At 40.9% G+C, this 26,648-nt stretch overlaps 3 protein-coding genes across 6 annotated transcripts in view; 2 read left to right on the top strand and 1 right to left on the bottom strand.

The window, feature by feature from the left end:
• The window catches only part of GOLGA3 (golgin A3), a 28,136-nt gene extending 23,089 nt beyond the window's left edge, over positions 1–5,047 (top strand). For all 3 annotated transcript variants that reach the window (XM_051633638.1, XM_051633640.1, XM_051633639.1), the window contains one exon: positions 711–5,047. In XM_051633638.1, coding sequence (XP_051489598.1) covers positions 711–918 — 208 coding nt within the window. In that variant the 3' untranslated portion in view covers positions 919–5,047. The remainder of the gene's footprint in view (positions 1–710) is intronic.
• Positions 1–26,648, bottom strand: part of DGCR8 (DGCR8 microprocessor complex subunit) — a 1,090,394-nt gene that overhangs the window by 890,514 nt on the left and 173,232 nt on the right. The window lies entirely within an intron of this gene.
• ANKLE2 (ankyrin repeat and LEM domain containing 2) lies at positions 6,071–26,545 on the top strand. 2 transcript variants are annotated; one of them, XM_051633661.1, is made up of 13 exons: positions 6,071–6,092; positions 10,404–10,877; positions 11,941–12,132; positions 13,372–13,565; positions 14,286–14,474; positions 14,791–14,913; positions 15,355–15,421; positions 16,066–16,247; positions 17,728–17,834; positions 18,692–18,885; positions 19,834–20,551; positions 21,115–21,246; positions 23,700–26,545. In XM_051633661.1, the coding sequence occupies exons 2-13, from the start codon at positions 10,415–10,417 to the stop codon at positions 23,935–23,937; spliced, it is 2,799 nt and encodes a 932-aa protein (XP_051489621.1). In that variant the 5' UTR covers positions 6,071–6,092; positions 10,404–10,414; the 3' UTR covers positions 23,938–26,545. The 2 variants fall into 2 exon arrangements, with proteins under 2 accessions (XP_051489621.1, XP_051489620.1); XM_051633660.1 differs by lacking the exon at positions 6,071–6,092 and adding an exon at positions 6,121–6,389.

The following is a 26,648-nucleotide window of genomic DNA, read 5'->3' as shown; positions in this document are numbered from 1 at the left end:
AAAAGCCAGTGTTTCTCTCTTCATGGCATCAGAAGGGCTGCTAGTGATAGGAGCCCAGGCAGTGTTTTAATAAGAAACCTACAGATCAAGAGACACTGCCAAACATAGGTTTTAAAGTCTTCCTTTACAAGGTTGCAGATGTGATTCTGAGCAGGAAACCTACAACTTGAGGAAGACAGGGAGATCAGGTTATTAGTTGAGGTGAGCTGCTACTCTCATCTCAGTTGATGTTCGAAGGGAGTGAGCCTCTGATAACAGCCTGTGATCCTCTGCTACCAGACTAGTCACTTTGCTAAGCTGGCATCTGACTAAGTCATAACACATTTATCTAGGGTTTTCTGTGCTAATTTCCTCACCTCTTACCTCCTGTGTTGTCTTTTATCCCACGAGAGTACCACATTCATCAGGTTGCATTCACTAAGTGCCTTTGCTGTTTGAACAGTTCTGCATCATCCCTGGCAATGAGCACATGCAGCAAAGGAGCTGCTGCATTATTGGCCCTTGCTTTTGAATTAAGCAGATTGTATTTGTTTTGTTCCTAAATTAATGACAGACAATTCCTAAGCTTCCTGTAGATTTCTTTCTCCTGTAGACAGCTAGAGCTTAGATTGTCTTGGAGCAGGTGTCAAGACTCAGAAAAGTAAGTTTCTTATCTTGCATTTAGCTGTTAGCTTTCTGCTTGTTAATTGTTGGGTTTTTCTTCTCCAAAGGCAAGAGATGGACAGCCTCCAGCGTCAGATGGAGGAACACACCATCACAGTACATGAATCAATGTCTTCATGGACTCAGATTGAGGGGCAGCTAATGGACCTTACCTCAGCTAGTTCTGCAACTGCAGCAGACCAGCTGGAGATTCCTCCTGTAGATGAAAAGAAACAGAATTGTAGTGTGAGTGACGAGGAAGCTCTGACACTATAACCTTGTTATCAGTTGTCTTTCTTCCTATTGCTTTAAGTATCTAAACAAATCTTTATCAAAGTTATTTATTTATTTCATGTTCAAAAATGGTGTTCAGATTTGTGCTTTTGCCTGTAGAAGCAAAGGGCATGGTTTTGAGAAGCTGATGTAGTATTAAATGCAGAACATGCTATTCCAAGGACTGATTTGAAACTTTGCCATAATGATTCTGTCATGCTGGGGACTGCCACGTGGTAAATCTAGCTTATTTGGTGGTTTAGGAAGAGATTCAGATGAAGACTTAAAATTAGGTCAAGGGAAGCATCTGGTTCAAACTGGTTGAGTTTTTTTATGGACTGTTACTTATGTAACATCTTTTTGGTGTTCTGTTTTGTTGTTTAATTTGGTGAGAGTGGGTGTGTGTTATTTTCCCCCGTCTTGGGTTGTATCCAAATCACAGGGAAAGGTAAGTTCTGCTCATGGTCAGCCATTAGCAGTGCTTGAGAACTGAATATGCTGAGCATCCTCTCTTTTCCCGCCTATAAATCTTAGTCTTGAAATTCAGATTACAGATATCTGTATGTAAAGAAAAAAATAATAATATTAAGCCATTTCTAGTTACGGAGAACGATCTATAGAAAAAGAACCAAGACTATAACAAAAAGCAATGCAGACCAGTATGTACCTTGGGCAGATTTGCCTGGAATGTTTGCAGAAGTGTCAGTTTTTCTCTCACAGTTGCAGGCCAGTAGGGAGCTTTGCTTCACTGCACAAACACTTCTTGCACCTTTTTAGTTCAACTTTTGAAGTAGACACCCTTGAAAAAGGTATGCGTGTAATATATATATATATAAGAAAAAATAATAATTTTCTGACTTTAAATATCTGTTTTAATATGCTTATAATATTGTAAGTTAAGTCTGACATGAGGGGGTTTTGCTACTGTCATTGTTCTAATGTTACATTTAAGTTCACTGTCTCTTGGCATACTGTACAAATGGCTTGGGGAAATTAGCCCCTAAAGCCAGAGCTTCTAGAAATGTAATTATTTTTACTTTAAAAGGCAAAATTATATGTCTATAAAATTATTTTTATTAGCTTTATCTTTTTCCACTCTATTCCCATACTTCTTGCACCCTCTGTTACAAGATGTCCACCATGAAGGACAGGTTGGTACTGTGGCAACCCCTCTGAAGAGCACCTTGAGTGGACTGTTATTCGCACATCCCACTTCAGATTCCTTCACCTTTGGCTCCATTGCTCCATGCGTATTGTAAGGCAGCATCCAGCCAGCCCTCCTCTCACAAGTTCAGGGTTGGAGGTGCTGTCTCACCTGATGTGTGAAGAGCTCAAGCGCAAATCAAAAGATACATGACAGATTTGGTGGAAGATTTAGTGGCAGCTCGTGTACTGGAGTGTTTCTGTCTTTAAAACATACAGAAAACAGTTCAATTATATCCACTACAGTTTGGCATAAAAAAAATAATCTAGTAAGTACAAGTAAATTAAGTGCTTGGGGAAAAAAAAAAAGCCAACACAAAAAATCTGGTTAATTTATTTTCCTGTAGAGACTTGCTACTTTTGGATGAGTTTGATTGTTTGAGGGTGGGAGTGTGTAAATGTCAGCAGTTTGCTTAGCAGTAAGGCTAACAATGATCAAACAAGCAAAATCCCGAAACCCACCCATTTTCATTTAAAGTCTGATTTCTCATATTTACCAGTTCCAGCTCTAATCCAGTGGAACACTGTGCACGTCAAGTGTCTGTATCGACTGATTTCATCTCACTCAGCTACTGGATTTTAACATAACATTTTATTGGGATCAAAGTCAAGTGATGCTACAAGTCAAGGTTTTGAAATTGGTGAGGGCATCAGGTGCCCATCCTGCAGAATTACCAAACCTGTCAAAGAAAAGTCAAAAGCTTTAGACTAGCTCAGACACGTTGATGTCTGCACATGCTGCTGCAGTCTGGCAGGGTGAATGGTACTGATTATCTTGCTGTTGTCATGTTTTTGAAGTTGCCTGTATATTAAGCTTGAAGAAGAAAAAATGTGCAGTGTTGTTAAAGAAAAAAAATTAGAACTACATAATGAATAATATATTTAGTACAGAAAAGCTATCAAATGTTCAGGAGTTTAAATAAACAACACTTTTGCAGCATTAATAGTGCTGTTCATTTTGGTAAATATGTTGCCTACAAATAAGAATCCATTATGTTTTAATCTCTTAATTTTGGCAATAGTTGTGTGGATAAAGGTTTTTTTCTGGTACCAAAGAAGCCAGAATTGTTAGAAACCTTCAGTTGTCCAGAATGTCTGCTCTCCTTTTCCTATCAATCATCTTACTGCATCCAGTTCTCAGTACAGGGCTGCATTTTTTCACTAGCTCCTTATGAAGACATCTGAGCTCACACAATCCAGTAGCCTTAGGTGGCTGTTTTTCCTTTGATGCATGAGGGAGCTGTTGTGAAATGCTCAGATTAGATTTCTGCATGGACCCCCCTATCTCTCTGAGCATACCTGGACACTTGGCATTTTCACTTTATATTCATCATGTTTTTTTCTCTATAAACAGAAGAATCATGCCATTTACACTTAAATAATGTACAGAGTGTGAGACTTGAGGGCCTGAATCTGATGAGGTACTAACTTACGGAAGTCACTGGGAAGCTTTCTAGAAAGAGCATACAGCATGTGGTAACAACAAGGCCTTTTGTTTGCAGCTCATCAGCTATGTTTCTTCATTATTCACAGAAATAGTTGCTGGTTTATTAAAAAGTCTCCCCGTGAGGCTGAACATGCTCATACAAAGCTTCAGGTCTCCTCTGTGTAGGCAATAAGACCAACTAGTTGTAGGAATGAAAACTGCCTCCCCTCTGCCTGTCACAGCACTGCCAAAATACATCAAAGGAAAATCAGTGCCTCATTAACACAGGTGTGTGTTTAGAAACTGAAGAATAATCTCTTGGAGAGTATTTTTCGTCCAATTGCTGCAACAGTGTATTTTTGGTGTCTGTTTCTTCAGTGGTTGCTACCTATTAATCCAAGTCTTGTTGATGAAGGAGAAATGTCATTCATGTGAGAACGTTTCCCAAGTGATGAAAGCTGGAAAATGCTGCAGCATTAGTGCTGCAGGTGCTGCTGGGGTTTTGGGGACTCATGGAAAAATTGTGCATTTGAAAAAACAACAAAAAGAAACCAGCAGACCCTACAGTGGGAAAAAACAAAGGTGGTTACTGAGTGTCTGGTATTGCTGAACAGTGTGTAATGCTCCATTCTCTTGTCTTCCAGATTTCTTGGAAATACTTGTGCACTGTTTTGGGATCAGCTGAGCTCCCCATCTGCTCATGCAATGGGAGGTTCTGATCTCATACTGTTTATCCAGGCAATATCCTAGCTGCAATCTATGAAAATTTCAGATATGCAAAGAGCAGAGTAATATCCACAGGTAAAGTCCTAGTGCTTGTATTTTCATAGGTTACTTATTCCTTTTTAGGGGAGTGAACTGCAGTAGCAGGATGTTTTAGTGCTAGTTACAACAGCATTGAAGGGGCACTGCAGACAGACAGTTTTATCCATATAAATGTAACTTAAAGATGGTAACCAGTTCACTCCTGGTGAAAGTAAAAGCAAAGCTTGTGATACATGTTTTATGGAAGTGCAGATAGTTGCATGTGACTTGCTCTGACCAGAACCTTCAAATATTTTCATGTGAAAGCAGTTAGAGTCTAAAGTAATTACTAATGCTCATCAGCTGTCATCTGATCATCCCTGCCCTCTGCTCATGTGTAGTCTGGGGCAGTAGGGCAGCCTAGTTTCCAACACAGATGCACAGATTTCTAGGGGAGGGAAAGATGTTCTGGATATTGTCAAGGAAATACCGTTCCTTTTTATACATGACATTCAGTAATGTCTGCTTAGGCTGTATTTGTAAAGATAGAAGTTCATCATTTCATGTTCTCGAGTGGATGACCCAGGGGATGGAGGAGTTATGCTATGTACAATTAATGTTTATGATCATACAAAGCATGTTGATTATAAAAACAATGTGCATAGGAATTCCTTTAAAAAGTTTTGTGCAATAAACTATTTTTGGTAAAGGGCTCCATGTTGGTTTTACTTTAATAAAAGAGAAATTGGTATCGCCTTCTGTTTGGTTTTGGACAGTAATTGTCATGTTTAGGATTCTGAACAGCACAGCCACCTTTAAGGAAAAAAACCCACCACCTTATTTTGAAAGAATATGTTATTGCATATTGATTATTTGCTTACGTCTCACACATCTAAAATTGATTGATTGCGCTTGAATTTCCATGCATTTACTTTTCCTCAGTTTGCTGAACGTGTCAGGAAAGAAATGTAATGAGTTTGTCTCTTGGCCTGCATTTGCCAACGTATGAAGTTTGAGTGTACAAAAATGGAGCAGTGCAGACTAGTTGCCTTGGTTCTAGTTTAATCAATGGCAATGATGAGGAATGGCCACCTTGTTTGCAATATGGAAGTGTGAGCTAAGGGGATGTTGTCAGCTACCTCTTGAAGGTCTGTTATTTTTTGTTTGTCATTTAAAACAGCAACTGCCTGCCTGGCTTGTACTACAGCTAGCTGTACCTGCTGGCTTATCTAAGACTGCTGCAGTGTTCTGAGATTCATGCTTAGACTGAACCTTCCTTTTTAGAGGGGACTTTAAAGTTGCACGTGTGTCTTCCCAAGCACCAAGCCTCTGGCTAGAGACAAGCCCCGGGCCCCTCGGAAGAATGACTCGGTGCAGTTCCAGATCGTCCCTGCCTGGTCCCCGAGTCGTGAAAACCATCCTTCGAGCCCGCGTCTGGAGCAGGGAAGGACAAAGCCGCCGCTGCGGCTGCACCCAGCGCCAGCTCCTGTTTCCTTGGGTGAGTTCAGGTTTCCGAGGCCTCTCCCTGCCCTTGCAGCGAGACAGCGCCAGCCCTGAGGCGGCGGCTCCCGAGCTGTGGCGCCGGCCCGGCTCCCCTGGGGGACGGTGCTGCGGGGGCTCAGCCATCTCTCGAGGGGACCGGGCCCGCACAACCCGCCCCGCCTCGCACCGCCCCGCCCCGCCTGCCCGCCCCGCCTTCCCGTCAGGCCGCGGGGCGGGCGGGGCCGCCGTGTTTCCGTCAGGCCGCGGGGCGGGGGGCCCGGCGGGCGGGGCGGGAGGCGCGGCGAGGCGGGAGGACGCTGAGGTACCGTCCCGGGCGGGAGCGGCTGCCTGCGGCGGGCGGGACGCGGCCGGGGCATGGAGCGGTGGGTCGCGGCCGCCGGGGACTGGGGCTCCCTGTGGGGAGCCGGCTGGGGCAGCTGGCCGGGCTGGGAGCTCTTGGCCGCCTGCGCGGTCATCGGCGCCGTGGGCTGGCTGCTGCGGCGGCTGGAGCGGAGGCCGGGCGGCCGCGGGGCGCCGGGGGCGGCCATCTCTGCCCCGGCGCCGCTCTCCTCGGCCCCGCTCCCCGCGGGGAGCCGGCGCTGCAGCGGGAGCCGCCCAGGTGAGAGACTCGGGGGCGGTGGGCGGGGGTTGGCGCCGCGGGAGAGCGGGCCGCGCCCGGCAGCGCGCAGGGAGGCCGGCGGCCGCTGGGCTCGGCCCCGGGCCCTGCTGCGGCCCCGGGCCCTGCTGCCACGGGGAGGGTTTGGGGCCGCGGGCCCCGCCGCGGCCCTGCAGCCGGGCCCCCCCCGCTCCTCATGGCGGGCGGGCCCGTCGCGCGTCTCTGCCCCGCCGAGGGCGGCGGGGTCGCTGCCGCCTGCTCCGCCCTTCTCGCCGGTCCCTGCTCATGTTTTCTGCTAATTAAATCCCCTCCCACTCTGGGCCTGCCTGTGCTTAGTAGCTGTAAAAACCGAAGTTCGTATCTCGTCCCGCAGAAGTTGTCCCCCTTTTCCCACCCCCCCCCCTTTTCTTTTACCACAGGCTTTCCTGTAGCTCATCTTGAGTTTGTGCTGCGGGCCTCGTTCTGCCACGTAGTCCGCGGCTGTTAGCTGGTGTGCGGACAGGCAGCACAGGCGAGTTACGGGCTTGAATAGCCACAATTATTCTCCCATCTGCAAATCGTAGGAGTCGAAATTTAGCCCAAACAGGATATGACTCGTTCAATTCCCGCTTAAAAAAAAAAGTGTTTCCTTTAATCGCTCTTTTACCGGAGGATTTAATCCGTAACAGAATGAAGTAATGTTGCCATCTTTGAAGTAGAGTTATTCGTTATCTCTTGGCACTAGTCTTGAGGGTTTTTTTGAAACAGATTCTGTTATTTCATACTTAAGCAGTAAGAGAAGGGAAAATACAACTGTTCCTGCTTCTTACAGATTTTGGTTGATTGTTAGAGCAGTTACTCATATTTGTAAAGACACTAAAGGTAACTTGCAGGACCTGGCGTGCTAAACTAGAAAAAGTAGCTGCATCAGTGCTGTCTGAGCTCTGGGTCATTGGAAGTTACAGAAAATGCATGTTCAGATAGAAATAATCACATTTTGCCCCTGCATTATCTTAAAGAAGCCACTTGGTATTTCTCAGGTTTGCAAGTCACATTGTTTGGTTTGAACAGCTCAAAATAGGTGATGTGGTTAAAAATTAATAAATGCTTATCCATGGTAGCTGGAAGCTTAATGTCAGAATGCAAACATTTCATTAAAGTTCTGCATTGTCTGTCCAATATTTTTCCTGTTTCCACAGCAAGCTTATTGTAGAAGATTCATTATGCTAACAATAGATCTTAAACCAAAGATTAATTTCTTCAGTGCTGGGCTGCTCTGTCATTTAAGCTCTGATTTAGTTGTGCCTGAGTCATAATGGGCACATGAAATAAATACGTTTTTCTTGCACAGATGTGGAAGAAAATTTTAGGCATCAAGTTTTATCAAAACATGAGGGCAGAGAAGTCACTCCTGCCCTTGCTCTTTACCTAATTACAAGCCAAGGAGAAAGATGTGTTTTGTGTGTGTATTTTGTGCATACTCCTTGTTCATAAATTACACAAACGTGAGGGTTTGCTCCTCTGGAGAATGATCATGCTGGTTCTGAACCCTAAAAATGGGGGCATTTGACTCCTTTAAGGTGTTTCAGTTGAGTTGTTTCTGCAATAAACTTTCTTGCCTCTGAGTTTTCATCTTACTGTGTTTTCCCAATTACAGCATCTCAGAAAGAAAATTCCTGAAATAACAAGTTTTTACATTCTTGTAATTTACCTCGGGGCCATGTTTTTATCTCTTGATTAAAACCTAATGGCATAAAATTTATTTAAAAATAGGTGATGAAGAATAAAAAAAAAGTGAGGTCTTTCACATTTGTCTTTGCAGTCTTGTGGGCAAGTCAGAGAATCAAAACAATGAGGTTGCTTGGAAGTTAAGGAATCATAAGGGAGCTAGAAGACTTTGGGGAGGTAGCTCAGCAGCATCACCTGTGGCTTTGCCACAATTTGTATTATTTGTTTTTTTAAGCTGAAATACTCTCACTTCCTATAGTTTCAGTGAGGTTCCAGTTAATATTACTGAAATATTCGGGGACTGAGAGATGTTCTCTAACCACAAGATGTTTAAAATTGGACATTGGGGAAAAAAATAAAACAACCAATTCTCAGAGGAAATGGCCCTTCAAGAAAACCACCTTCAAACTCACCTAACTATCAAGTTGTAATAATACTTGAGAACATGCTTCAAGTTTGGTGTTAATATCTTTTTGTATAGTATTTCCTAATACTAGAAATGTAATAGTTTTGAAGTCAGGTTCCAGTGAAAATTTTACTTGGCTATAATGACTTGCTAAAAGCTGCGAAAACTGCTGTGTGAGTTTGGTCTTTTCTGATACATGAAAAGTTTGGTTCTTTCACAGCTTAATCCTTGGGTAATACAAAAACCCAAATAGTCTATTTTGTTGGTGTATTTTGTGATATGACCGTTGACAATACACCTGGAAAAAAGAAAAAGGGGTGTTACAGACTGTACTGCAATTCTGTGATGAAGACGCCATTTTGGAGTTCTGCGTCTGTATACCTGGACAAAATGAGTCCCTTCTCAGGATCCAGTATTTAGTGCCACATCCCTGCTGTGTTGGGGTGCAATCATTCCCAATTCAATCCTCCCTTTAGTTTCCCAGACACAGTCTTTCTGCCCATCAGTGGATGTTCTGACCTGTGATAAGGACTGCCTGTGCATCCTGTTCACAGAGCAGGAAAACTCCTCAATTGTGAACATTTTTCTTACTGCCACGTGCATCCACGAGTGCTCTTGAGGAGATATAACTTAAAATGGCAGGTGGTAGTGATTTCATACCTGGGAGATTGCTTTGTCCCTAATGGAGTAAGATTAGGAGTTGTATTATTCAAAATATAACGTTATTTAAAGATGACAAATCAATTCATGTGGAAAAGGTGCAAATGTTTGTTGCCATGAGTTTTCATAAGCTGGGGATGAAATCTGCTCCATTCACACCTACCCAAAACAGGATAACCCACAAATGGCTTGGTGGTGAAGGAAGGGTCAATTCAAGGAGAGAGTGAAAGCAAGCTGAAGAACATAACATAATCACTTCTGTCCTGTGGCTGTCCTTTCTAACTGCTGTACAGCAGGAAAAAGTCACAGACTTTGTGGAGATACATGGATGCGGTGTCTGATGAAATCATTTTAAAGCTCTCTAGGTTCTTGAGCTGTCCAAATCCTGTATTTTTCAGTGTTGTTTTTCACAGCAAGAAATTTATACTGGCATTGTGTTGGTTTTCCTATCTTCTTGCTGACTATGCAGAAGCTCCAAGTGTGTGGATTACAGGGAAGGAAGTGAAGTATCTTACTAGAAGGGAGCATTTTCCTTTGGAAATGGAGAAATTCTTCCAGCTCCTGCTGTTGGTTGTGGAGGGAGATCTGAAAAGATCAGCTGCTCTTGTCTTCTGATTGTTTGTTCTCAAAACAGGCTGGGAAACAACATGTGTAAATAGTTCCAGCCTTGCATCATGGCCAGAGACAGATGTCCCTGGTTGCTGCATCATGCTTGGGGCTTATACTATTGTCAGCTAGACATTATTTTGGAAATAATAGAACTAGTACTGTGCCTTTAGCTGTAGGTACTGCCTAACCAGAATCTCTTACTGATGCTATCTAGTCATTGTGTTCTTGTATTCCTTTTACATGCACAGATTATTCCTTTTACATGCCCAGATTGTTCCTTTCTTGACAGGAATCAAGTATTTTTCAGCCTGTCAGATTTTCATGCATAGATATTCTGGATTGAATTTTCACTTAAAAAGTCTTCATTAAATTTGAAAAGGATAAACAGGAATAAATGTAAGCTGCAAATAGCCTTTCAGGTGGTTGTGAGAGGAAATAAACTCCTGGAATAAGTGTGATAGCTTAAAAATGCTTTTAGTATGTTGAGCATTGCAACTGTGATAATCTCTTCACAATCCTAAAAACAGTTAGGAGACACTTTTCCTTGGCTTTAATACAGCATTGAAGTAGAAGAAAAAAATTTGCATTGTTCTTTACAGTTTATCTCCTCTCTTTTTCGCCTGCCATTCCTATAGGTGAAGTAACAATGGATGCAATATTATCCCGACTGAAGCAGCTCAGCCCTGATGAGCTCAGAGAAGAAATTATAAGAGCAGGACTGAAATGTGGGCCCATTACCTCAACAACTAGGTTTATTTTTGAAAAAAAACTGGCTCAAGCATTGTTGGAGCAGCAGGGATCACTGAGGGAGAAAGGATCTGCTCTATCAGAGGAGGCTGCTGGAAATGTCCCATCCAATGGTGGCCGGGCAGGAGCACTGAAGACTTTGAATCACAACGTTCATGGAAGTGTTTCTGAGGAGGCAGATTTTGGGTACTGTGTAGGTGTGAACCCTCCAGAAGAAGATGCTGTGATGCACATGAACTGCTCAGCTCCAGTCTGTGGAGCAGGATGTGCGGACCCACAAAGTAGTACTCAGACACTGTCCAGAGATCCTCCGCTGTTCTATGGTGTGTGTCCAGTTTATGATGACATATTGGCAAGGAATGGTAAGTATTCATTTCCTTTATTTCTGTGATAAGCATTTTGCAATCATGCCCAAATAGGCCTTTTTCTGTATAGCGGATGATGGGAACACCACTGTGTTGGTATTTTTAGCGTTGCTTGAAGTATTTTTTTTGTTGTTGTTTCTGTAAATAGTACTTATTGCAACTTCTGAGGCATGGAAACACAGTTCTGAGGCATCCCAGCTGTTCTGCCTAAATAGTTGATACACAAGGGCTCTCTACTAGATATGGCTCAGATGAAAATTATTTCCTGCTACTACTCTCATCCCCATCCCATGTCTTTAATCCCTCTCAAGAATAAAAAGTAATTCTACCCCTAAACAACTACCACTAATCAAAGAACTGTCTATTCTGTCACCAGTTCAAGCTTAACTGATCTCTTCTAAGAGGTCTCCCATTTTCCTTTCGATCTTAATGCTAAATGGTATCTAGAAGCCTCAGTAAAGCCTTCACATATTATTGATGAGTACTACAATAAAGAATTACTCAATCGCCTAGTGGCAGGATTACACTGGTGCATGAAATACCACTTACTCTGAGACAGTAGTAAGTGTTCTTTCTCATTAAAAATATAGTTAGATATCTTAATTTGAATAAATTAATGTTACTGCAAAAGGAGAGGAAGGATTTGATTAATATTTAGGGTTTTGCGGAGAGGTCTCAAAGTTGTGGCAATAGGTCACTTAGTTGATCTGCCTGAACAAGAGGATGTGGAAAGTAGTGCAGGGTGAATGAATCTCCTGAGTTTGCTTTTCAGTCTTGATGTGAAACGCTTGCTTGTTGAAGCTGGCCCATCTGTTAAAAAGATGCTTAGCTCTTGATAGGAGTGGCCAAACACTGTATCACCTGATGTGAGCCGGAGCGTGTAAGATTCTTGTACTCAGTTTCTAAGAGAGAAAATTTAAAAAGACTTTGATTCTTACCCCGTGTCTGGGAGGGAAACAGTTTGAGACCAAAGTTGGAAGGATAGCCTGAGCATTTTGTAATCTGTTTCTGGGAACAAATCTGAGATTCTTGAAATAACTTAACTTTGTACTTGTTGCAGAGAAAATACATGTTTATGAAGATAAAAAGGAAGCTCTCCAAGCTGTTAAGATGATAAAGGGTTCCCGTTTTAAAGCTTTTTCAAACAGAGAGGATGCTGAGAAATTTGCTAAAGGAATCTGTGATTATTTCCCATCTCCAAGCAAGTCCTCTCTGTGTTTGTCTCCAGTGAAAATGGGATCATTTAACAGAGGTGAGGACGTTGATCTCTGTACAGTAGATGCAATATACAGTCTTTTAATTTTTTATGAGAGAAGAAGCAACAACTTCATAACCAGCATACTAATCACAAAAAAATTCAAAGGGTGAAACATCTTAATAAACTGAAGACTCTTTAGAGTGGTGATGTTTAAGATAAGTTGTAAATAAATGTTAGATCCCAGCTCCAGAGCTTACAAAGGAGATCACTGTGTAACTAGATACCACAAGCAATATTTAATTACGTTTTTTTCTGTGAAATAAACTTAAAACAGGCGATACAATAAAAAGCATATTTTAATTTCTTATTTAAAATCTGTTTTTACTTCTGTATAAAAGAATACTGTCATGGGAGAAGTCATCCTTAGAGTTAATTGATGCTTTTCAAAAAAAGAACTGCCAAATCTTATGTGCAGAAATAAAAAAAAGAAGTAGAGTATGATGGAATCCTGCCATTTCTTTTGTAAAGAACTCCCACAGAAATTAGAGCCCCAGGAATCTGTGGAAAGTCTGCTTTTTGTGTTTTCAAGGACAAAGTTTGGCCTTCACTGTACAGTTTCAGTGGTCCCTGTTATGATAAAGTAAGCTGATTACTTTTTTAAGCAGTTGTTGCTGTTCTGGTCCATGTCAATTTTACACTAAAAATGTAGTTAGTCTTCAGAAGCTGATGTGCTGGTAATGGCTTGCATAGGTATGTTGCTTAGCAGTCTGTGTTGATGTTTGGTAGGATTTTATGTTACTCAAGGACTTCAGGATTTTCAGGTTTACTAAGACGCCAGTAAAATTGCACAGTGTGTTTAAATTGTACTTCACTGTTCAGTAGGGTTGTAGGTTCAGAAATAAAATGGGAAACAGTGATCTTATTTCATGTTGTTCCCAGTTGCTAGATTGAAGGGACTCAGTAGTTATGTAACTGTAAAAGCAATTTTAATAGTCAGAAAATTCTTATTTCTTGTTGAATTTTGCTTTCAAATGTGGATGGAAGCAGATTGGTAAAATTTACCAGTCCCTATGAAAATCTGAAGCAGTTTTACATGGTGATTGAGTTGTGTTTTCCTCCCTCCTTGTTACTAACTACTAGTATTTATATATGTAATCGACCTCGATTTCTTTACATTAAAGATGTAAAGTTAATACTTATGTTAGATTAAAACTTTATTTTCATGGTCTGGGTATGAAAACAGGAATCACTGCAAAGAATGCATCTAGAAACATGTTACTTGTGTTTTGGTAGATGGCTTGTGCTCCCCTGAGACTGAAACTGCTAATAAGGAGAGAGCCAACAGTTACAAAAGTCCACGTACTCAGGATCTTACTGCTAAACTTCGGAAAGCTGTTGAGAAAGGAGACATAGCAACATTTTCAGAACTTATTTGGAGCAACCCTCGCTATCTGATTGGGTCGGGAGACAATCCAACAGTTGTACAGGTGAAAAAAACAAATAGAAAAATCTAAGTTCTGTTCTAGTGGTTTGGCTTTGAGACCTGATAAGGAAAATTGGAAGAAATGTTGTTTCCTGCTCTTCAAGGTATCTTGTTTCCAGCAGTGCCAGGTTTCTCAGTGTTCATTCATTGGAGCTGAAAGCTAAAAGAAACATGGTTGCTCTCTTGTCTTTGCATAAGGCACCCCTCTTAACTGAGAGTTCACTTTGCTCCAGAAGAGCTGCAGGAAGGAAACTGAGTCTGCAGTTTATCAGGGGAAGAACAGTTTTATCCAGTAGTGAAAGAACAGTCTTGTCTTCGTAGAGTATTTGTCTCCTCCAAACAATTCCAGTCTTTTTAAAATAGAATGGTTTTTAGGAACAGGGCAGTGCCTTGGCTGTCCCTAGGTGTTCCTACAGCATTGCTTGCTTGGACACTGCCAGGAAATCTATATCTGAATGTAAGTCATGTTGTTAATGGTAAGAATAATGTGGGTATAAATATGCACAAGTCTTTCTAATATCATATCATTTAGCACAGTTGTGAATGTTAATGTACTGTTTTGTAAACAGTTTTTCCTTCTAAAATACTAAGAAACAAAAACCTAAATATAAGACTCTTGAGTGGGAATGTTTGTATTTTCACAGTTAAATCAGTAAATGTACGGGCGTAAGAAAGCTGTTTAGATTTCAGTTTGTTCTCACGTTTGTCTGTTGTTCTTTTTCAGGAAGGGTGTAGGTACAATGTCATGCATGTGGCTGCCAAGGAGAACCAACCTGGTATCTGCCAGTTATTACTGGACACTTTGGAAAATCCTGAATTTATGCGGCTTATGTACCCAGATGATAATGATGTGATGTTGAAGAATCGCATCCAATATATTGTTGACCTTTACCTTAACACACCAGATAAAGCTGTAAGATTTGAATGTTTCTTGGCTGGGGTTAAACCACAACAGTTTGGTAGTTTCTTATTATTCTGGAAATAACTGGAAGGTGTTAAGGATGTGTAAGGGAGAAGGAAAGAGGACAGAGCTATTGGTGAATTTTGTGGGGTTTAATAATCACTGTTCTACAGTATGGTGGGAAAAGATCTAGTCAGAGCCCTGATAAGTAGTCATGACTTTTATTTACTTTTCCCACTCTCAAAATAAAATTCAGTGGGTTGACTTTATCACATTTCCAAATCACAGAGGCACAACGCAGGTGATTTTTTCCTTTTTCTCTCTTCAGGGATTTGATACTCCTTTGCATTTTGCCTGCAAGTTTGGGAATTTGGAAGTTGTTAATGTGCTTACCTCACACCCAGCTATTGTAAAAAATCCAAGAAACAAATATGATCAAACTCCAGCAGAAGTAAGTCTCTCCATGTCCACAACGAAACCAGAAGTATTTTGCCTAATGAGTATTTTTCAAGTTCCAACAGTTACTAACCACTGCAGGTAGAAAGCGTGCAGTAAAGTACTAGTGTCATGATTAGAGTGTAAGTCTTTGGTAACATGAAAAATATTTTATGTTTATTGTACCTAGGAAAAGGTTCTAGATTTGATGATTCACTGCCTTTTCTTTAGAGTATCCAGTATTTTCTATATATCTCTATAGAGAATATGTCTATATATCTGTACAGCATTTTATGGCTCTGGGTGTGTTTTAGTGATTTGTTCTGCTGTGAAGCAGAAGTACTGGATTGATGTGTAGAGGCCAATAATGTGACTGTTCAAAAAGAACAGTCATTGCAGTTGATTTGAGATTGATTTTTCATGCTCCGCTAACAAAAACCTACAATTATATTAACAGGTAGTTTGTGAAAGAAGCAAGAATAAATCTGCTGAATTGAAAGAAAAACTGAGAGAGTACTTGAAAGGTCTGTATTCAGAGCCTTATACTGTATCAGACCTGTATTTTGGCTCTTTGCTGTCTCCTCTTCTGTTTGCTTTCTGTAGCATTCCTGTTGCTACTGTCCGGTGTTGTAAAAACCAGAGACTCTCGAACTGGCAAGGAATAAAGAACTATTTGTCTTTTCAATTGCATGGTCAGAACTGCTAGTGATTGGATCATGAGGTTGTCCTCACAGCTCTGTAGCAAGGGCATGGCCCTTACTTCATCCTGTGAACCTGAAGCAGAAAGTTTAATCTAAAGATCTTTACAGAGCAAGAGGTTTATTTGTCATGTTGGGCAGTCATGTAAGTTCTTTGACAGAGAACTTTTCACTGTTTTGTCACATGTGGGTCTATGCACCTGGAAAAGGTTTTGGCATTTGTTGGAGATCCTTAGGGAGGGGATATATGTATTGATGCAGGTATTTTTGTATCTGAGAAAGAAGGGAACCTGTCCTAAAATACCATCTGTAAGCAGGCAATAATATTGAAACAGTGAGTTTGAATTACAAGTACTTTACTAGGGAAATTAAATCAGATGGTAAGAATATGGGTGTGTTGATATTCTAGGAAGAGCAGCAGGCAAATGAAACATAAACCTCTTAAGAAAGCTTTGTGTTATTTATTTCAGGTCGATACTATGTACCACTCTTGAGAGCAGAAGACAATTCCTCAGCTCCTGTTATTGGTGCCCCATGGTCACCAGATCAGACAGATGATAGCCCCCAAAGGACTTTATCTCAGTACACTGGCAGCCCCAAAGATCCAGTGTTGTCCATAAGAGCTTTTGCTGGCCCCATGAGCCCCTCAAAGGTAAGGAGAGAAGTTCATAAGACCCTGATGCCTTTTTTTTTGCCTTTTATTAAAATAAAGAACCATTAAAAGATCCACCCACAGTACATTGTGTGATGTAGCTTGTTCCTGTTACATGTTGTACCTCTCTCTTTCTTGAAGAGATGGATCTTCCTCCATAGAGAAGCAGCACAGAAACTTGTCAGTATTTTTTATTGCTGAAAACAGAGAAATGTGTAATATAAATAAGAAGAGTGGAAGCTCAGTCAAAATAAAGTTGTTCTTTATCTTATTGGAATCTACTCAGAGAGTGCTCTTTGACAAACCTTTCATTGTCTTACAGATAATTGCTCTAACTTCCTGATCTGAAACAAAGCTTTTCAAAGTGGCTACAAATCGGTTTAAAAAAATCTTAGCTGAATCCTCATTTCTGGAAATTGACACTGGATGTTAGAAGCAGTTTATCACCTCTGCTTGTTGAATTAATATTCATATTTTTTCCTAAATGGAAAAACTGACCACTGAGTAGTAGGTGTTGGGATAGTTTTGGAAAAGTGTTGATTGTAAAGTAGAGAATGGAGTCTTTAGTTTTCAGGAGGAATACTTAGATACCAGTTAAATATCTTAAACATTTACAGGCATTTCTGTGACTCATTTGTTTAATATGAACACCCGGGAAGTCTGGTAGCTTCACAAATAGTGGATAAGTGCTGTTGAGGACTATTTGTCCTCTAATGCTTGAATTCTTCCAGGGCTGAGTTTTACCAAAATGCTTAATGCTTTTTCTTCTGTATATGCTGGTTGGTCAATTTTGTGTTCACCTGACAGAAATGTAAATATATTTTATACTCTAAAAAAACCTATCTGGGGTGTAAACAATGCATTATTTTGTTTGCTGGCAGGTACTTTTAATGTCTGAATGTAATTCTTAGTTATTGTTCCAATTTTGGTCATCTAAAGGCATAAAGTTTGGGATTTTACAAAAGTCCATTACTTTATTCCCTTTAACAGTTAAAGTACAAACTTCAGAATATACAGCAAGAATTAATATATTCTAATAGTGTAGCAAGTCTGTGGAATTGAATATATACATACCTATACATCCCAAAAACCAGTGGCCAGGAGAGCACTTGCCATGAAATAAAACTAAAATGACGTGGCAAAATTTAAGACTTAGCTGTTTCCTGCTGCACACAAATTAAAACCAAGCAGACTTAGTACCTATACAGTTTGCTTTTAAGGTGGTTGTACATTATGGTCCTTACCCTTTTCATAAGCAGTAATGAGACCAAAGTAACCAGCAATACTGGGGGGAGTAACTTAAGATGCAGTCTGAGATTCTTCACAGAGTTGAGCACTACTTGTGGCAGACCTTGAGTTGTTCACATGCAGAGAGCAAAAAGCAAAATGCCCTCTAGACCTCTAGGTGACATTCAGGCAGCCCTGACTTAGCTTCATATTGTGAGGGTAGGTTTCTTTAATTATTTCTGCTCTTTTCAAGGCTGAAGAATTTCGCAGGCTTTGGAAGACTCCACCTCGAGAGAGAGCTGGCTTCTTCCACAATGTCAGGAAGTCTGATCTGGAGAGAGGGGTTGAAAGAGTTGGAAGGTATCTAAGAGTGTCAGTATAAAAAATTACCAATAGGCAGAACAATCAAAAGCAAAAGACTTGTGCTGAGAGTAATTATTACTTCCTGATCAGTAGCTTAGCACAAAAGTTGCTGGCAGAAATATTTTATGGAATATATTGTAGTTGGATTCTTACTGTATTTTTGTCTAAACCAAATAGCTACAAATGTCAGACCAAGCTTTCTTAGCTTTGGAGAGAAAGCTGTTTAACTGTTATTGATGGTATGGATAGAACACTTTTCTCAAACATTTACATGCCTCATTTGTCAGATCTAAAATGATGCATAGGCTACTTCTGTAAAATTAGAAGGATTGTTAAAAAGGAGAAGGAAAAGATCCTAATACAAATGTGCCGCTCTACAGAAGCTGTGTGGTGTGGGATGTGTCCTTGCTGTTAAAATACCTTCTGCCAGCAATATAAGGAACAAACACACTTTGTTCAAAGCTGATTTGGTTTCTTTCTTGAAAATAACCCCTCACTTCCTCCTACCTTCTCCCACTCCCAAAGAGCAAAAGCTATTGAATGGATCATTCCAATTATGCCTGCACCAGTGGGGATTCATCCCTATCTGGTGCCTAGCTACAGTCAGCTTGAAAATAGCAATAACTCTAAGAATAGTAAATTAAGTTTGAAAACCATTCTAGAAGAAAGGAGATGCTACTGTATTAACTGAGGGGGGTGTTGGCTTTGCATACTGTTGGGTGTTGTGGAATTGTGTTGCCTGGTTGCACGTTTGTGAACTCCTATTAATAGCTGATAAAATGTCTTCAGAAAAGTTATTGTCAAACTAGTATTTATGTCTTCACAAATGATTCGTTTTATTTTATTTATTGCAGGGAGTTAGCTCATGAACTGGGGTTCCCGTGGGTTGAATACTGGGAATTTCTGGGCTGTTTTGTTGATCTGTCTTCCCAGGAGGGGCTGCGAAAATTAGAAGAGTACCTGAGTCATCAGGAAATGAGCAAAAAGGCTCAGCAAGAAACAGGGGAAAATGAAACCTGCAATAGATACAAAACTCCACATCCTTCTGGTAAGAAAAAGGCAAATGCTGCAAACAACAGGTTGTACCTGGGGAGAAGAGGGAGAGAAAAAGCTTGGTGCCCAGGGGAAGTCATGTTCACCTGTTGTGGTTGCTATTATTAATCTTTTATCCAAACAGTCTGATTATAGCATTGAAAAAGTAGCTGACAGCACTGTGAGTGTAGGAGAGTTAGAACAGAACTCCTAAGATGTTCTTTGTCTTTCGTATGAAGTATTTTATTTAATTGTAGCCCCCAAAATAAGTTCCTTGTCTGTCTTCAGTAATGTGTTTACTCGGAGCATCTGGGAATTTGTCTTAGAGTATAGAATCTTGTAGTCCACAGATACAGAATAGATAACTTTGTAAAAGAAAGAATAATTCTTTATAGTTGAGGGGAAAGACACACTAAACAAAACCCAGGAAAGCTTTTATACCATATTAGACCATCTTGACGTGTATTTATGGAAGGCACACACTAGTCCCAAATCTTTGTGTTCCTTCCTCCCTTCTCTCCTGTGTGATTGTAGATCTGAAGGGGCTGTGGTTCTGGGATAACCCTGGGCTGACCCTGGAGGATAGTCATTGGACTAGTCATAAGCCTTTGTACTTTGGAAGAGATGAAGACTGAAAGTGTTCTGTATTAGTAATGTTTTCCTACCCTATTCTGCTGTGTCCTGACTTCATCCTTTGTTGCTGGTTAATGGTTGAAGTGAGGAGTGTAGGAAATACAGTTCTCAAAGGACTAGGACATAAAAGGTTATTTGCAAAAAAGATACAGCCATAATGTAATTTTGCACATGTAGCTTTAGTTAGGTTAGTTCCTGCTGTTGCATATATAAAATTAGGGCTTTAATAAACAGTGCAAGGCATAAGGGTTATGTATTTGTTCCTAGTTTACTTGTTGTGCATTCTGTTGAAAGTCTTTTAATGTGTTGCTCTTACTAAAATTGTTTACAGGCAAGAGTAAAAAGTCCTGCAATTCTATTTCTGTTGGAGCATTTTTGGATGAGGATGATGATGACATGAGCTTAGAGGAAATTAAAAACAGACAAAATGCAGCACGGAATATCAGCCCACCAGCTGTGTCCAAAGAGCCCAACATTGATGCCATTGGAGATGCTGAGTGTGATATCCTGTCCATGGAGTGCACAGTAAACAGGATAGAAGCATCAGGTCACCCCAGGCACTGTGAAAAGGCAGGTTCTTCCAGCAAAAACGGATTTTGTAACTCTGTGTCCAGTGAGAGGATCCTGAGGGACAGAAAGCATTTGCATGAGGGAGGAGTGTCGCCTGTTTGCAATTTGATGTCAGAATTTGAAAGCCTGTCTTTCCAAGAACAAGGGGTTGCAGGAGGATCAAGTAAAATCACTGAAAAAACTGACAATGAGAGAATTCTGGCTGAAGGAACAAGTCAGGTGAGAATATCCAAGGACCATCTGGATAAGACCTGCTATGCAGTTTCACCAGCAAGTTCTTCTGAGCCAAGTGTTACAGCTAAACCTGGAGAGACCAAGTTAAGGACAGAACACAAAATAACAACAAAAAAGGAAAGACTATCCATGGAACCTGGAATTCAGACCAAGGAGGCACAACAACGTCAAGATCTTTCTTCACAGAAATTTCTTCTGAAGGCTTCACCCACAAATGACAGTTCTATGAAGTTATTCCTGCTTGGGTAAGAATTATCTTTTATAACACTTATTTGTCCTTTGGTTTCTGAACACAAAGCAAGGGGCTTTTTGTGGTATCGCTGACAGCAAAGTGGAAATGGTTTGATACTGAGCAATACTTGCTGCAGTCAGCCTTGAAGTGCTTCAGTGCTTGTACAGAAGCCATGCAGTGCTCTTGCAGCTAATTACCTGAGTACTGGGTCTAAAACAGGAGAAAAGTCTTGTTGCCACATGACTCAGTTAATTTTGTTCTTGACTTGTTCATCTGACAGGCTTGAGTCTGTCATGCTGAGCCTCATCTTCATGCTGAGCCTCACTTAGATGAACTGGTTACTACACTCTTGGCATCCTCTTTGTTTAAACTTTCAGAACTTTTATGAGACTACTGTGTAATAATGCAGTCATTTATGTATGAGCCTGCTGGAGAAAGTTCACTGAGAAACTGTGTTTACAGAGGAAAGGGGCGATTTGTTAGTTTACATCAAAAATAAATGTGTTACAATGGGGATGTTTTATTGCCTGAAAAAACACATAGTTTTCCTTTCATCTAGTTCTGTTTCTATTCCAGGGAGCAGCCCTCAAAGCTGGACAGTGATGTGTTGGCAGCTATAGAGGCAGCAGAGATTGATCCACAGAAACACCCGCTCATTTCCAGATGGAAACATGCAGTGCAGTCCTACTCTTCAGCTGACAGGCAAAGGTACTTCTACAAATTCAATCAAACGAGGTGAAATAAAACTTTCAGTGGGTCAGCTGCACAACAGCCTAAATAGCTAGAATTTCAGGCCTTGTTGCTCATAAAAAACCTTGTTTTAAATATGCAGCTGTATTAAGTGTGTGTTTCTGAAAATAATAACCAAGCCTTTTTGACTGCTGTCTGTTAATGAGGAAGGTTAACTGGTGCTGCATTCAAATTCCTTGTGTTACACTGCATTCCAAATAACTTCAGCATATCTGTATGGACAGGTCAGAAAGAAAATGAAGATCTCGAGGGTGAAAGTGTTTTCCAGTTGGCAAGTGGCTCAGTTTGCTGATTGACTGCCTAGTACTTGGATGCTTCATTGGTCTTAATGGTAGCTGTGATGTCTGTTGGTATTTCACCCTGGTGTAGATGCAGTGCAGTGATGTTGTGTTGCTTTGAGGTCGTGCAGAATGACCTTAAAGTGAATTTAACATTTTCAGGCATCTTTTTATTGCTATTTTTATTTTTACCCTCTTATTACCCCAGTCCAAGGAATTGTTAGTGTGAATAATGGTGTGTATGAAGTTTTTAGACAGAATGTCATGTTTTGCTACCCAGGTCATGAAAGCAGGCTCCAATTGTTGGGAGGCCTGAACACATGTGATGCTGTTTGAATGTTTTATTTTGAATGTTGCTGCTTTTAGGGACAGTTTCGTACAAGTGACTTCCTTGGGTTTTAACATTATTTATTTCCATTGTGACAGACATTGGTGAGAACACTGAAGAGTCCCTTGCTTAGGCAGCCTGTAGTTTACATATAGTTGTGATGAAGTTCTCAAAAGAAATAGATGACCCAGTGTCACAGCACAGATTGGAAAGGAGACAGGCACAGAAAGCCATCAAATGACCCGTCTTCCAGGTTTTTTGTATTACTTCTAGCTTTCTTAAATGTATGAAATTCCACTTAACTGTTTCCACCAAGATGTTGTCAATATAGGCATTAAACATTCTATTTTCAAAACATGCTTTAAAGACAATTCTGTCAGAGCCTGTGAGAATTTTAAAAATATAATTTACTGCCTTTATTGGCCACAAAATTCAGAGTAGCAGTTGGGAACCAGCAGCTGAGAAGTGCAGCTGTGTAAGTTAGGAGAAATTGGAGCAGGAGGAATGTTGTGGAAAGAAACAACATGTGACAGGGCTGCAAAAAGTAGTTGGTAAGGGAAGGAGAAGTGCTGTCCAGTGCTAAGCACTGGGAAGAAAACAGCTTTCTTCGGTCTCTGTATTTCAAGTTGTGCACTGAAATGGGGCCATCAGGTGCAGTTTGAGAAAAAACATGAAGCTCAGGAAGGTTTTCTGTGATTTAAACTGCTGTGGAAACAGGGAAATACTTTAATGGATTTGGCTGGCTCGGTGTCCTTGTACCACTTTGCTTTTCCAAGTCACATTCTTTGTCCCTGGATTTTTGTGGTTAATTTTTTGAAAGAAGTAGGCTAATTGTCAGGCTTTTTTCATTCTTACTCCACTGTCTTAAAGGTGCAGTGTTCTGAAGTGCTGTAATTCAGCACAAGGTTTTTAGGTGTAATCACTCTTCTATCACACAAGCAAAAACGATTACTGTAATTATTTGACAGGCCAAGGCTTGCTCTGTCAGCCTCCTTCATTTTGCAGTGCTACCTCTGCCAAGAGAAAGGATAAACCAGCTCACTTGGTATTTAGGTATGTAGGATTTTGACTGCAAAAATCATACCTAATGTTACAGAGACTAAAGGTTTTAGACAAGCTGTGTGCATGCTCATCTTCCATAGTTACGGGTGGTGGTGATTTTTTTTCTTTAATTTTAAAAACTTTGTCAAATATCTCATCTTTTCTGTTGTGACTCATCTTAAGAAATAGTCTCACATGTAAAAGAAAGAGCAGGAATGATTCACAGATGCTAGAACCAACCTTTGTCCATTCTGCCTTGCTTAAGATAAAAAGGAAAGGTTTTTACAGAACAGGGTTTTTAACAAAGGAAATACTTTGCTCTGCTTTCAAAGAAATTTTAAATCTAAGTTCTCATTGATTTAAGTACAAAATCTGACAGTTTACTATGTAGAAAAATGATGTTATTCTTTGGCATCCTGAACACAAGGATTGGTTTTCCAAAGGAGGAGGGAAATCCAGCTCAGCCACAGCAGCAGCTGCAGCACTAACCAGGCTAGGTCAGCTTTGATCTGGTGCCCTTTTTCATGGGGGACATTGGACTCATATTACCCAGGTCCTTCAGGAGCACCTGATTCTTTTCCTAGTGGCCATTTTGGAGCAAATGCCATGTTACTGGTGAGGCATCGTGCCTCCACATATACACTGTGCTCTTGCCGTTTCTTCTCAGGCCTCTCCCCTGTTAGGGTTCTCTGCTCTAAGCTCTCCAGGTGGTACTAAGCAGACTCTGCAGCTTTCTTAACAAAATGACTTTTTGTTTCTTTCAGTTGGCCAAGTCCAGCACTGAAGGCAAGATTCAAGTCCCAAACCACTGCCACTGGCCTTCCAAATGCTTCAGCCTATTCTAATTCAGGAAGAAATAGTCCCATACCAGGAAGTCCAGGAAAATACAGCAATTCTGCCTCCTTCTCTGCAGACCCTGGGAGTCCTGGACGCTACAGCCCAGCTTGTGTCAACCACGCCCTGTTAAAGCTGCGTTACTTTTCAGAGTCTCCTGCTCACTAAGATATGGTTCATCTTCCCAGGACTTCAATTATATTGGTTAGAGTGGAGGAATAACCAACAATGTTACTGAAGTGACATGAGGTTTGTACTTGGCTATTTATTTTTCCTCAATGGAGGACAACTGTATGTTAAAAAAAAAAAAAGAATATATGTCTTAATGCCATATATGAGATAGATGACTGGTGATGTGCAAGAAGTTAGTGGCAGTCAGTGCAGTTGTCTAGTAGCTTGAATTAATCCTCGTTGCCAGTAAAGCAGTGAGCTGAACCTTTACTTAGAAACTGAGGTATTTCACTGTCAGCACTTGTCATCGCTGCAATGAAGCTGTTAGCCCTCAACTGCAGTTCTTTTGCTGGGATAGTCTAGAGGAAGCACATCCTCAGTAAGCAGGAATCTTAAGAGGAAACAATGCACAAACACACACACAGACACACACACGTACCTGTGTGGATGTATGCACACTGTTACACAGAAAACCTTCAGTCTTTGCTTCTTCTGAGGCTGTTAAAAACCCCGTGACATACTGAGTGTTTTAGTAAAGGGGCACTATAGAAGTTACTGGTATTCCTGTAAATGTTAGTTTGAAGATTTAAAAAAGAAATAATTTAAAATTAGCTGTTTATTCCCCACAGAAGCTTTTAACCTGAGCAAATTTTAATAGTTATGACACAAAAGCACATCAGCAATAATTTCAGCAAATCTACCAGCAAGATACCTTAACGGTTTAGTTTGTAATATATAGAGTGGTAGCCAGTGACCTGTGATGTGGCTCCTTATTTCCCAACTGTAGAGACAGGATTAAGGACTAAAAATATTTTTATTGAAATCTAAGCTTTTACTATGTCTCTAGTCTTGCTGTAGTAATGAGTTTCTGTTACAGCAATCAATAACTTCACTTTACCCTCTGCAAGAATGATTTGTTTTGACAGGAGGCTGCCAAGGCTGAGGAATGCTTTTCAAAACCCAAGACAGGTTTCCTTACTGAGCTTAATGGCTGTCATGGTGCTTGCAGGAAGGCTTCCAGAAACAGCCCTGGTGTCAAACAGCTCTCTAGGTAAAAAAAAAAAAAGCCTGCCTATCATTGCAGTGTGAATCTGATCAGAAAAGTAAAAATCTGGTAAGACTGGTGAGAAGGGATGGGTTTGGATTCACTGGTGCCACACAGTGAGGGGGAACCCATGGAACCACCACCTTGGGCACCTGCCAGCCAAAGCACCGGGCTGGAGGCCCCCCCCGTGGGTAGGACCGGGCCCTGTGGGCACAGCGGGTCCATGTGCCAGGGCTGGATCCCACAGCCGGGCGGGATGGGGGCGGCCCCGCGCTGCAGTGACTGCACCAGCCGGCAGGGGGCTCCTGTGGGACAGACCTCCCCCCCAAAAAAAAGAAAAGCACTTAATGCTTTTGCAAGCTTGATAGTGCCTTTTGTAATATATTTTTTTAGTTAGACTAATTTAGAAGTTATACAACAAAAAAAAGTGGCATCCACTTAGTATGGACACACAGAGCTTTTCTTCCGGGCTTTGTGAAGGTGTTTCATGTCTCTCCACGTGAGGATCTGGTGCAGTAGCTCTGCTCCCTGCTGGGGGGAACTTTCCTATTTTAAAAATTATTTTTTAAAAAACAGCCATATTTTGCCCTTAACTTTAGGCTGTGAATTTTATTTAACAGACATAAAAAAAAAACCACAAACACCAACAAAAAGCCCACACCCATGACCTGCTGCTTTACCAGGAATATGAACTGACTTTCTCATAAGATTTTATTTCCTTTTTCAGTCTGGTTTTTGGATGCCACGTTCTCTGCTGTTGCAACCTTTTTTTTAGAGCCCAAATTCCTACAGTTTTACTTAAAAGAGATTGGGGGTTTTATTGTTGTTTGATTTTAGGTTTTGTTTTGTGTTTTTTTTAATAATTTAATATAAATTATGTCTTTGTCATTCTGGAGAAATTACTCAGGTGATGAGTAATTGCCCAATACCATGTTAAAGCCAAACTCACGTGAGTCGCTGCCTGTGCAGCTGCCATTCTCCATCCTCATCCTTCTTGAGCTGTCGCCCAGTGATGTTTCTCTTTTGATAGGTTTGTTACAGAGCCAGAAGACTTAACACTTTTGTCCTTTTTACCTTTATTATGCTTTGCTTTTTTAAAATATGTAAATGTATACTACTGGTATGTACATGTAGACAGACACCAACACACCCTTGCCTCTCACCTTATAATTCTGTTTTGCTTCAGTCGAGAGTGTTTGTTTCACCTGTGCTACACACTGTGCATTAGCCAGTTGTGCTGCAGCTGAAGAGTTCCTTTTTCTAACAATATATTTACTTCAGCTATTTAAAAAAAAAAGTAGCAATCTTATGTAGCGATTTGATGATTCACAATTGTCAAGACAGCTCTTCTGCACTGAGCCTGTGGAGACACTGTAACTCAGATGGCTGTTGCTTGAACTGTGTGTCCTTGGTCAAAAGTTCACTTTTCAAGGTGCAAAAGATTAGTTGTGGGGTTTAGTTTTGTTTTGTTTTTGTTGTGGTTTTTTTTTTTAATTAGCCAACTGTCATGTCAATACACAGTTCCTTCACTTTCTATTAAAAAATAAATGAGTAGCTGGATGTGTCAGACTGTGTTTAGTTCACTGGGTCTGGTTGGCAGGTCCTGGGGCTCTGCAGCTCTGCCCGGGGTGCTGGGGCAGGCACTGCTGCAGCCCTTCCACTG

This window comes from Apus apus, chromosome 16, assembly GCF_020740795.1.
Source record: "Apus apus isolate bApuApu2 chromosome 16, bApuApu2.pri.cur, whole genome shotgun sequence".
NCBI classification, from domain to species: domain Eukaryota; kingdom Metazoa; phylum Chordata; class Aves; order Apodiformes; family Apodidae; genus Apus; species Apus apus.
This window is presented reverse-complemented; position numbering and strand designations above follow the sequence as displayed.

Excerpts from the sequence above, each read along its gene's own strand:
- ANKLE2 (XM_051633660.1), top strand. The coding sequence starts at position 6,146 with ATGGAGCGGTGGGTCGCGGCCGCCGGGGACTGGGGCTCCCTGTGGGGA. Across the intron at positions 10,878-11,940 it reads TGACATATTGGCAAGGAATG|AGAAAATACATGTTTATGAA; the intron begins GTAAGTATTCAT and ends TACTTGTTGCAG. Across the intron at positions 14,914-15,354 it reads ATGATCAAACTCCAGCAGAA|GTAGTTTGTGAAAGAAGCAA; the intron begins GTAAGTCTCTCC and ends TTATATTAACAG.